The sequence below is a fragment of the Ranitomeya imitator genome, chromosome 2, assembly GCF_032444005.1.
Source record: "Ranitomeya imitator isolate aRanImi1 chromosome 2, aRanImi1.pri, whole genome shotgun sequence".
Lineage (NCBI taxonomy): Eukaryota > Metazoa > Chordata > Amphibia > Anura > Dendrobatidae > Ranitomeya > Ranitomeya imitator.
The window spans coordinates 760,840,533-760,853,913 of record NC_091283.1 but is presented as its reverse complement, the minus strand read 5'-3'; the positions used below and the strand labels follow the sequence as shown (position 1 = coordinate 760,853,913).

General features: G+C 44.1%; 1 protein-coding gene across 1 annotated transcript in view; it reads left to right on the top strand.

Annotated features, from left to right (window-relative positions):
• ALOX5 (arachidonate 5-lipoxygenase) overlaps positions 1-13,381 on the top strand; it is a 123,432-nt gene that overhangs the window by 51,677 nt on the left and 58,374 nt on the right. The window contains exon 4 of the mRNA XM_069753372.1: positions 5,174-5,296. Coding sequence (XP_069609473.1) covers positions 5,174-5,296 — 123 coding nt within the window. The remainder of the gene's footprint in view (positions 1-5,173; positions 5,297-13,381) is intronic.

Sequence of the window (13,381 nt, the reverse complement as noted above, 5' to 3'; positions counted from 1 at the left end):
AAAATATAAAAAAAATAAAAAAATATAAAAGTTCAAATCACCCCCCTTTTGCTCCAATCAAAATAGAACAATAAAAAAATTAAACCTACACGTATTTGGTATCGACGTGTTCAGAATCGCCCAATCTATCAATAAAAAAAAGGATTAACCTGATTGCTAAATGGCATAGCCAGAAAAAAAATCAAAACTCCAAAATTACGTTTTTTTGGTTGCCACGACATTGCATCAAAATGCAATAACGGGTGATCAAAAGAACTTATCTGCACCAAAATGGTATCATTAAAAACATCAGCTCGACATGCAAAAAATAAGACCTCACCCGACCCCAGATCATGAAAAAAGGAGAAGCTATCGTTATCGGAAAATTGCGCAATTTTTTTTTTCTAAGCAAACTTTGGAATTTTTTTTTTACCACTTAGATAAAATAGAACCTAGACATGTTTGGTGTCTATGAAGTTGTAGTGACCTGGAGAATCATCATAGCAGGTCATTTTTTGCATTTCGGGAATCTAGCAAAAAAGCCAAACAAAAAACAAGTGTGGGATTGCACTTTTTTGCAATTTCATTGCATTTGGAAATTTTTTTCCGTTTTCTGTTACGTCGTGGTAAAACAAATGGTATCGTTCAAAAGTACAACTCGTCACGCAAAAAATATGCTCCCACATGGCCATATTGATGAAAAAATAAAAAAGTTATGGCTTTGGAAAGAAGGGGAGCGAGCAACAAGAAAACGAAAAAAGCTCCGGGGGTGAAGGGGTTAAAGACTACTGTTAACCCTAGTTCTGCCTCCGACTGTTACTGCATCCTGATACCTGCTCACACATCCCTTGTAGATTGTGAGCCCTCGCGGGCAGGGTACGCTCTCATCCTGTATCAGTTGTGACTTGTTTTTATTATGTATACCCCTCCTCACATGTAAAGCGCCATGGAATAAATGGCGCTATAATAATAAATAATAATAGTAGTAAGATGCTGGTCAAATAATTGAATATACAATCAGGATTCCATGAGCAGGAGCAGAGTATAATACTCTATACAATATCTTAATATCTAATATGATATATCCAGCACATACCTGGCAACTGGCAGGATGAGGATGTCAGAGAGAGATTTACAGTAAATAGGGGGTTTGCTCTGATATTGACCAACAAACACTGTTCTCAGACATGGGATAGTTAGCAAGACCTGATTAACATGAATAAACTACTGAACGAAGCTCAGATGCATTCATACTGCCCAGCAGAAAAGCAAATATTTAATTCATTAAAATGAAAGGCTAGAAGGTGCCCCTCCACCAGCAACATGACTCAGAGCGGTAGGACTAAGCCAGATCATTCTCTATCAGGGTCTTTGTAACTGAGTTTGTAACTCCTGTGTTACTTGTGGTACAGATGTGAGATAGAATATCAAATTTTACATCACAAGGGCACCTCAACAAAAACACTTTACAAAAATATAGGCTAATTGTGTTTGTGGTTCTTGCTGAACCCATATTCTCAGCATAATGAACTTTGATGGGCCCCAGTGCTGGTCCAATATTTACCCTAACACAGGGGTGAGCAATTAATTTTCCAGAGGTGCCATATGAGAGACCATGACTGTTGTGGAGGGCCGAACTAATAGCTTGAAATTTATTCTATTCAATATTAATTTATTAATATTAATTGTATCACTTAATATTGAGCATAATTAAGTATGCTGACACCCCCTATATATTTTTGAAACCCCCCCCACAGCCCCTTATATACAGCATGAGCCTCACACAGCCTACTACAAATGCGGCATGAGCCCCACACAGCCTCCCTATAGACAGCATGAGCCCCACACAACCTCCCTATAGACAGCATGAGCCCCACACAGCCTCTCTATATATGGTATGATCCCCACACAGCCTCCCTATAAACAGCTTGAGCCCCACACAGCCTCCCCATGTACAGCATGAGCCCCACACAGCCTCCCCATGTACAGCATGAGCCCCACACAGCCTCCCCATGTACAGCATGAGCACCACAAAGCCTCCCCATGTACAGCATGAGCCCCACACAGCCTCCCCATGTACAGCATGAGCCCCACACAGCCTCCCCATGTACAGCATGAGCACCACAAAGCCTCCCCATGTACAGCATAAGCCCTACACAGCCTCCCTGTGAACAGCATGAGCCCCACAAAGCCTCCCCATGTACAGCATAAGCCCCACACAGCCTCCCCATGTACTGCATGAGCCCCAGTATCCCCATATACTGCATGAGGCCCCACACAGCCTCCCCATAAACTGCATGAGCCCCACGCAGCCTTCTTATATACAGCATGAGCCCCACAGTCTCTCCACATACTGAATGAGGCCCCACACAGCCTCCCATAGACTGCATGAGGCTCCCCCACAGTCTCCCCATATACTGATTGAGCCCCACACAGCCTTCCCATTTATTGCATGACAGTATACAGCCTTCACATAGTCTCCCCATGTGCAGCATGTCACACCCATAGCCTCACCATATGCAGCATGTCACACCCATTGCCTCCCCATGTGCAGCATGATACCCCTATAGCCTCCCCATGTGCAGCATGACACCCCCATAGCCTCCCCGTGTGCAGCATGACACCCCCATAGCCTCCCCGTTTGCAGTATGACACCCCCATAATCTCCCCGTGTGCAGCATGACACCTCCATATCCTCCCCATGTGCTGCATGTCATCCCCAAGAATCCCCATGTTCACCCCATAGAATCCCCATGTTCACCCCCATAGAATCCCCATGTTCACCCCATAGAATCCCCATGTTCACCCCTATAGAATAACCATGTTCACCACATAGAATCCTCATGTTGACCCCCACAGAATTCCCATGTTCACCCTATAGAATCCCCATGTTCACCCCATAGAATCCCCATATTCACCCTATAGAATCCCCATGTTCACCCCATAGAATCCCCATGTTCACCCCATAGAATCCCCATGTTCACCCCATAGAATCCCCATGTTCACCCCATAGAATCCCCATGTTCACCCCATAGGCTTCCCATGTTCACCCCATAGAATCTCCATGTTCACTCCATAGAATCCCCATGTTCACCCCATAGAATCCCCATGTTCACCCCATAGAATACCCATGTTCACCTCCATAAAATCCACCTGTTCACCCAATAGAATCCTCATGTTCACCCCCATAAAATCCACATGTTCACCCCATAGAATCCCCATGTTCACCCCATAAAATCCCCATGTTCACCCCATAGAATCTCCATGTTCACTCCATAGAATCCCCATGTTCACCCCATAGAATCCCCATGTTCACCCCATAGAATCCCCATGTTCACCCCCCATAGAATCCCCATGTTCACCCCATAGAATCCCCATGTTCACCCCATAGAATCCCTATGTTCACCCCATAGAATCTCCATGCTCACTCCATAGAATCCCCATGTTCACCCCATAGAATCCCCATGTTCACCCCATAGAATACCCATGTTCACCTCCATAAAATCCACCTGTTCACCCCATAGAATCCCCATGTTCACCCCATAGAATCCCCATGTTCACCCCATAGAATCTCCATGTTCACTCCATAGAATCCCCATGTTCACCCCATAGAATCCCCATGTTCACCCCATAGAATCCCCATGTTCACCCCCATAGAATCCCCATGTTCACCCCATAGAATCCCCATGTTCACCCCATAGAATCCCCATGTTCACCCCATAGAATCTCCATGTTCACTCCATAGAATCCCCATGTTCACCCCATAGAATCCCCATGTTCACCCCATAGAATACCCATGTTCACCTCCATAAAATCCACCTGTTCACCCCATAGAATCCCCATGTTCACCCCCATAAAATCCACATGTTCACCCCATAGAATCCCCATGTTCACCCCTATAGATCACCTATGCTGACTGCGGGAGACAGCAAGCAAGCAGGTGGGCACGGTGTGGCCCGCGGACCTCAGGTTTCCAGCCCCACACAGCCTTCCCATTTATTGCATGACAGTATACAGCCTTCACATAGCCTCCCCATGTGCAGCATGTCACACCCATAGCCTCACCATATGCAGCATGTCACACCCATTGCCTCCCCATGTGCAGCATGATACCCCTATAGCCTCCCCATGTGCAGCATGACACCCCCATAGCCTCCCCGTGTGCAGCATGACACCCCCATAGCCTCCCCGTTTGCAGTATGACACCCCCATAATCTCCCCGTGTGCAGCATGACACCTCCATATCCTCCCCATGTGCTGCATGTCATCCCCATAGAATCCCCATGTTCACCCCATAGAATCCCCATGTTCACCCCCATAGAATCCCCATGTTCACCCCCCATAGAATCCCCATGTTCACCCCATAGAATCCCCATGTTCACCCCATAGAATCCCCATGTTCACCCCATAGAATCTCCATGCTCACTCCATAGAATCCCCATGTTCACCCCATAGAATCCCCATGTTCACCCCATAGAATACCCATGTTCACCTCCATAAAATCCACCTGTTCACCCCATAGAATCCCCATGTTCACCCACATAAAATCCACATGTTCACCCCATAGAATCCCCATGTTCACCCCATAGAATCCCCATGTTCACCCCATAGAATCTCCATGTTCACTCCATAGAATCCCCATGTTCACCCCATAGAATCCCCATGTTCACCCCATAGAATACCCATGTTCACCTCCATAAAATCCACCTGTTCACCCCATAGAATCCCCATGTTCACCCCCATAAAATCCACATGTTCACCCCATAGAATCCCCATGTTCACCCCTATAGATCACCTATGCTGACTGCGGGAGACAGCAAGCAAGCAGGTGGGCACGGTGTGGCCCGCGGACCTCAGGTTTCCAGCCCTACGGCTGTCTCGGTCCGTGGGCCGGACTGAGACAGCCAGAGGGTCGGATGTGGCACGCGGGCAGCACTTTGCCCAGGTCTGCCCTAACACATTCCTTTAGAAATTGATTGTAATGGTGCTTTAATAGGATGACTTTTTGAAACTTTGAGTCTCACCAAGCAGCTAAGGCCCAAACACCTAACATGCACAGAAACCATATGATAACATAACATTAGTGAAACATCGATTGATTATATCAGCGTACCTTTTATCTTTTATTTTATAACATTTGGATTTTACTATTGAGATTATCTTCTAATGTTAATAGTGAACTTACATTCCACAGATGGAAAGAATGGCATCCTGGCTTCCCATTGAGTATTGATGCCCACTCTCATAGTGATTTGCCCCCTGACATACAGTTTGATAGCGAAAAGGGAGTTGACTTCATCTTGAACTACACAAAAGCGTAAGTATAAAAAAAGCAAAAAAATATTAAACATGTACTTTGCATTAAATACCAGACACGTGAAGTTTGGAATTGTTGTAGACCACAGTTCATGAAAATTTTAACATTTTTTCTAAACTGCCACTTGTCCGGTGTCAACACAAATCCAGTAATGGCGGCCCTGCCTCTCTCAGATGTTATATGATGTGAGCCGTGCAGCCGATCAGCAGGTGCTTCACTCACTCATAGACTGGATGTAACTGACATTCCAATGAAGTCAGAAAACAGCAGCAGGTCTCACTTCTTCTAGGTGTCAGTTTCATCCAAAGGAAGTGAAGTGGCAGCTGATTGGCTGTATGGCACATGTGCCATCATCGCTGGAAAGGTGATGACACAGAAGGTGAGTAAAAGCCATTTTTATCTTATACAGGGGAATATAGGAATTGAGAAGGGGTTGTGCATTTAGTAGAAAAACCCTTTAACTCCTTAATGACCCATAATGTATAGGTACGTCATAGGTTGTATCCCTCCTTTTTATGCAGGCTCTAGCACTGAGCCCGCATCTTTCCGGCTCAAGACAGTTGATGTGCCTCTATCTGCCGCTGGTGGAATCGCGATCCACCTGTGGCTGTTAAAATGTTAAATGCCATTGTCAATCTCTGATAGTGGCATTTAACTCATGCAAAGTGGCCACTCGTCACAAACCCCTCACATCGGCACCTCTGTCAAATGATTGCAGGTCGTCAATAAGTTGGCATGACAACTGGGGGTTTGCAGAAGACTCCCGTGCTTGTCATTGTAGATCTCCCATGAATGCCGCCCGTGGCCGGCATTCATAGGAGATGATGATTTCTGCTACACATAGCAGGTCTGAAGGGAACTTTTGAAGCCAGTGAAAAGTAGAAATGTCTTAAAAAATCTTTAAAAAATGTAAAAAAAATATATAAAAGTTAAAATCACCTCCCTTTTGCCCCATTCAAAATAAAACAAACAATAAAAAACAGAAAAAACACATATGGTATCGCTTAAACCGCATAATGAGAAGAAACATCAAAATGCCAGAATTCCATTTTTTAGTCACCGCAACATTGCAATAAAATACAATAACGGGAGATCAAAACATTGTATCTATCCCAAAATGGTATCAATAAAAACATCAGCTTGGTGCACATAAAAAACGCCCTCACCCAGCCCCAGAACACGAGACGAAAAATGGAGGCACTACTGATCTCGGAAAATGGTTTCTTACAAATTTTGGAATTTTTTTATCACTTAAATAAAAAAGAATCTATACATGTTTGGTATCTCAAAATCATAATGATTTGGAGAGTCATAATGGCAGGTCACTTTTAGCATTTAATGAATATGGTAAAAAAAAAAAAAAAAAAAAGCCCAAAAAGCAATTTTGGAATTGCACTTTTTTGCAATTTGACAGCACTTGGAATTTTAAAATAAATGGTGTTGTTCAAAAAGTACAACTCATCCTGCAAAAAAAAACAAGCCATCATATCGCCATATTGAAAAATAAAAAAATTATGGCTCTGGTAAGAAGGGGAGCAAAAAGCAAAAACGGAAAATCCCAAGTTCGTGAAGGGGTTAAGCTGGCAATACAGTGGCTTATCTCCTAATAGGACAAAATTATCAGACACAACTTTTTTGTCTATATAGAAAAAATGGATTGCAACCTTTTTTTACATTGAAGTCTATTGAAAACTGATTCAAGCAAACAATTACTTGACATGTGAATTTCGCCATACATGGAATGTGTAAATGATTGTTAGAATCAAGTAATTAATACCCATTGGTTGTCACATGACAAACCGCCGGCATGAATGGATCTAGAAACTGTGCTAAATAACAATAGACATCCAAGCAACTTAATATTCAAAACTTTAACAAACTATTGTCTCAGCTCAATCTCCCATCCTGTCTTCCTGGCAGTTACTCATGTTTGGAAAAAAAACTGTCCAAACCAAAAAGAGGAACTCCTAGAATGAACATCTTAAAAAAACTACACCTTTCTCTCATTCTATCATTTGACCACCAGGCACTCCCCTCAATTTCGTAAGAAAAAGGTATTAAAAAACTGGGCGATGTACATGACGGAAAGAACTTTTCTAAATACAGTGACTTAAAAATTAAATATAACCTCCCGTCTTCGCTATTTATCCAGTACACAATCCTCAGAGATCAAATCCAAGTCTTTCTCCAGAAAAAAAACTAATTTCTCTGAAGCAACAGTAAATCTCCTATGCTAAATCAGTCACAGGATTTTCTGGAGTCATAGTTATATTAATGATTGGTTCAACCATGACAGTGAGATGACAAAGAACGCATACATGGCTAAATGGGAAAAAGATCTGAAGATTCCCTTCTGTCTTGAAAAATGGGAAGACGCTTTATCATTCACTTAAGCTTCAAACTTATCCATGACACTACAAGAAACACATTATGAGCTCATATCAAGGTGGTACTATACTCCTGCAAGACTAGCATATCTTAATCCAGAACACTCCTCGTTATGTTGAAGGAATTACGGTTACCATGGAGATGTTTTCCATGTTTTCTGGAAGTGCCCCAAAATAAAACCACTTTGGTCTCAAACCTCCACTCTTGTTAATAAATAAGCAGGCACAATCATTGATCTCTCTCCACAGCTGGCGCTGCTATCTTTTGACCTAGAAGACTTCAAGCCAGACATAAGATCCATAATTATGCACGTTCTACTTGTGGTTAAAAACCCAATTGCTTTCCACTGGAAGGATTAATTTCCCCCAAAATTCAGATACTTAATTGAAAAAATCTCTCTTCATAGATCCTATGAATTTAAATTTGTAATAGCCAATGACAATCACGCTAAATTCTCTAAAAAATTGGCTCGCTGGAACAAAATCTACCCCTAAGTTTTCCTCAAGATTATGTACGTCTTTAATTGAAACATTCGTTGTTATTGTTAACGTTTTTATTGATGTCTTAAATTGTTGTTACCTGTCATGATCCCAATGGCAGGGGATCACCAAAGGACAAGCACAGATACAAACAAGCTCTAGGGCGATGGAACCTGAGCTGACCGCGACCCTGAACCTAACACACAAATAAAAGTAGCCGGGGAACGTGCCTACGATGATCCTAGACGTCTCGCTCCAGCCGAAGATCTAACTTCCCCTATTAGTAGAAACACAGACCTCTCTTGCCTCCAGAGAAATCCCCCACAGAAATAGCAGCCCCCCACATATAATGACGGTGAAATGAGAGGAAAGCACATACGCAGTATGAAAACAGTTTCAGCAAAATGAGGCCCGCTAAAGCTAGATAGCAGAGGATACAAAAGTGAACTGCGCGGTCAGCGAAAAACCCTTCAAAAAACCATCCTGAAATTACTTGAACTCATGTGCCAACTCATGGTACATGAGGAGCAATTTCAGCCCACTAGAGCAACCAGCAGCAAGAATCACATATCTGCAGGCTGGACTAAAAACCAAATAAAGCAAAACACCAAAACAGGAAAATCCAAACTTAGCTTGACCAGAAGGTTCTAGGAGCAGGGAGCAGAGGTAACAAGACACACTGGATACATTGATAACCGGCGAGGAAATGCCAGCAAAGCCAGGTTAAATAGGAAACTCCCATATGCTGATGGATCAGGTGGAACCCAGAAACCCAGGAAAGACAAGTCACCCAGTACCATCAGTAACCACCAGAGGGAGCCCAAAAACAGAACTCACAACAGTAACCCCCCCTTGAGGAGGGGTCACCGAACCCTCACGAGAACCACCAGGGCGACCAGGATGAGCCCTATGAAAAGCGCGAACCAAATCATCAGCATGAACATCCGAGGCAACCACCCAAGAATTATCCTCCTGACCATAACCCTTCCACTTGACCAAATACTGGAGTTTCCGTCTGGAAACACGAGAATCCAAGATCTTCTCCACAACATACTCCAATTCTCCCTCCACCAGCACTGGAGCAGGAGGCTCAAGCGAAGGAACAACAGGTACCTCATACTTCCGCAACAACGACCGATGGAACACATTATGAATAGCAAACGATGCCGGGAGATCCAAACGAAACGACACAGGGTTAAGAATTTCCAAGATCCTATAGGGACCGATGAACCGAGGCTTGAACTTAGGAGAAGAGACCTTCATAGGAACAAAACGAGAAGACAACCACACCAAGTCACCAACAAGAAGTCGAGGACCCACGCGGCGACGGCGATTAGCAAACTGCTGAGCCTTCTCCTGGGACAACTTCAAATTGTCCACCACATGACTCCAAATCCGGTGCAACCTATCCACCACCATGTCCACTCCAGGACAATCAGAAGGTTCCACCTGACCAGAGGAAAAACGAGGATGAAACCCTGAATTACAAAAGAAAGGAGAAACCAAGGTAGCAGAACTAGCCCGATTATTAAGGGCAAACTCGGCCAGCGGCAAAAAGGTAACCCAGTCATCCTGATCAGCAGAAACAAAACACCTTAAATAAGTTTCCAAGGTCTGATTAGTTCGTTCAGTCTGGCCATTCGTCTGAGGATGGAATGCAGACGAAAAGGACAAATCAATGCCCATCTTAGCACAGAACGTCCGCCAAAATCTAGACACAAACTGGGATCCCCTGTCAGAAACGATGTTCTCAGGAATCCCATGCAAACGAACCACATTCTGAAAAAACAGAGGGACCAACTCAGAGGAGGAAGGCAACTTAGGCAAGGGTACCAGATGAACCATTTTAGAAAAGCGATCACACACAACCCAGATGACGGACATTTTTTGAGAGACAGGGAGATCCGAAATAAAGTCCATGGAAATGTGCGTCCAAGGCCTCTTCGGGATAGGCAAAGGTGACAACAATCCACTGGCCCGAGAACAGCAAGGCTTAGCCCGAGCACAAACCTCACAAGACTGCACAAAAGAACGCACATCCCTCGACAAGGAAGGCCACCAAAAAGACCTGGCCACCAAGTCTCTAGTACCAAATATTCCAGGATGACCTGCCAACGCAGAAGAATGGACCTCGGAGATGACTCTACTGGTCCAATTATCCGGAACAAACAGTCTCTCAGGCGGACAACGATCAGGTTTACCCGCCTGAAACTCCTGCAAAGCACGTCGCAAGTCTGGGGAGACAGCAGACATAATCACCCCATCCCTAAGGATACCAGAGGGCTCAGAATTTCCAAGGGAGTCAGGCACAAAACTCCTAGAAAGAGCATCCGCCTTCACATTCTTTGAACCTGGCAGGTATGAAACCACAAAATTGAAACGAGAGAAAAACAGTGACCAACGAGCCTGTCTAGGATTCAGACGCCTGGCAGACTCAAGGTAAATCAAATTTTTGTGATCAGTCAAGACCACCACACGATGTCTAGCACCCTCTAGCCAATGACGCCACTCCTCAAATGCCCACTTCATGGCCAAAAGTTCCCGATTACCAACATCATAATTCCGCTCAGCCGGCGAAAACTTTCTAGAAAAAAACGCGCATGGCTTCATCACTGAGCCATCGGAGCTTCTCTGTGACAAAACCGCCCCCGCTCCAATCTCGGAAGCATCAACCTCAACCTGAAAAGGGAGCGAAACATCTGGCTGACGCAACACAGGAGCAGAAGAAAACCGGCGCTTAAGTTCCTGAAAGGCCTCCACAGCCGCAGGAGACCAATTAGCAACATCAGCACCCTTCTTAGTCAAATCCGTCAAAGGCTTAACAACACTAGAAAAATTAGTTATAAAACGACGATAGAAATTAGCAAAGCCCAAGAACTTCTGTAGACTCTTAAGAGATGTAGGCTGCGTCCAGTCACAAATAGCCTGAACCTTGACGGGATCCAGCTCAATAGTAGAAGGGGAAAAATATACCCCAAGAAAGAAATCTTCTGGACTCCAAAGAGACACTTTGAGCCTTTTACAAACAAGGAATTGGCCCGCAGGACCTGAAACACCTTCCTGACCTGCTGAACATGAGACTCCCAGTCATAAGAAAAAACCAAAATATCATCCAAATACACAATCATAAATTTATCCAGATATTCACGGAAAATATCGTGCATAAAGGACTGGAAGACTGAAGGAGCATTAGAAAGTCCAAAAGGCATTACCAAATACTCAAAATGGCCCTCAGGCGTATTAAATGCGGTTTTCCACTCATCACCTTGCTTTATTCGTATAAGATTATACGCACCCCGAAGATCAATCTTAGTGAACCATTTAGCCCCCTTAATGCGAGCAAACAAATCAGTCAACAATGGCAAAGGATACTGATATTTTACGGTAATCTTATTCAAAAGACGATAATCTATACAAGGCCTCAAGGAACCATCTTTTTTGGCCACGAAAAAAAAACCTGCTCCCAAAGGGGACAAAGATGGACGAATATGTCCCTTTTCCAAGGACTCCTTAACATAATCCCGCATAGCAGTATGCTCTGGCACTGACAGATTGAACAAACGACCTTTAGGAAATTTACTGCCTGGAATTAAATTTATAGCACAATCGCAATCCCTGTGAGGAGGAAGCGAACTGAGCTTAGGCTCCTCAAAAACATCCCGATAGTCAGACAAAAACACAGGAATCTCAGAAGGAGTAGATGAAGCGATAGAAATCGGAGGTGCATCATCATGAACCCCCTGACAACCCCAGCTTAACACAGACATTTTTTTCCAGTCAAGGACTGGATTATGAGTTTGTAACCATGGCAGACCAAGTACTAGAACATCATGCAAATTATACAGTACCAGGAAGCGAATCACCTCCTGATGAACGGGAGTCATACGCATGGTCACTTGTGTCCAGTACTGAGGTTTATTCATAGCCAAAGGTGTAGAGTCAATTCCCTTCAAAGGAATAGGGACTTCCAGAGGCTCCAGACTAAACCCACAGCGATTGGCAAATGACCAATCCATAAGACTCAGGGCAGCGCCTGAATCCACATAGGCATCGACGGAAATGGATGATAATGAACAAATCAGAGTCACAGACAGAATGAACTTAGACTGTAAAGTACTAATGGCAACAGACTTATCAACCTTTTTTGTGCGTTTAGAGCATGCTGATATAACATGAGCTGAATCACCACAATAAAAGCACAACCCTTTTTTCCGCCTATACTTTTGCCGTTCACTTCTGGACTGAATTCTATCACATTGCATTATCTCAGGTGACGGTTCAGACGACACCGCCAAATGATGCACAGGTTTGCGCTCCCGTAAACGCCGATCAATCTGAACAGCCATAGTCATAGACTCATTCAGACCAGCAGGCGCAGGGAACCCCACCATAACATCTTTAATGGCCTCAGAAAGGCCATCTCTGAACTTTGCAGCCAGAGCGCACTCATTCCACTGAGTAGGCACCGACCACTTCCGAAATTTTTGACAATAAATTTCTGCTTCATCTTGCCCCTGAGAGAGGGCCAACAAAGCTTTTTCAGCCTGAATCTCTTGGTTAGGTTCCTCATAGAGCAAACCCAATGCCAGAAAAAACGCATCCGCATTAAGCAACGCAGGGTCCCCTGGTGCCAATGCAAATGCCCAATCCTGAGGGTCACCCCGCAGGAAAGATATAATTATCTTGACTTGCTGAGCAGGGTCTCCAGAGGAGCGAGATTTCAGAGAAAGAAACAACTTGCAATTGTTCCTAAAATTCAGAAAACGAGATCTATCTCCAGAAAAAAACTCTGGGACAGGAATTCTAGGTTCAGACATAGGAGCATGTACAACAAAATCCTGTATATTTTGAACCTTAGTGGCAAGATTATTCAGGCTGGAAGCCAAACTCTGGACGTCCATGATAAACAGCTGGGATCAGAGCCATTCAAAGATTAAGAGGAGGAGGAAGTAGCCAGGCTGCAATAAGGCTAGGCAGCAAACTCTGAGGGAAAGAGAAGGAAAAAAAAAAAAAAAAAACTTCCTCAGACTACTTATCCTCCTACTTCAGCCAATACAATTAACACTTTGTGGGCCGGTTATACTGTCATGATCCCAATGGCAGGGGATCACCAAAGGACAAGCACAGATACAAACAAGCTCTAGGGCGATGGAACCTGAGCTGACTGCGACCCTGAACCTAACACACAAATAAAAGTAGCCGGGGAACGTGCCTACGA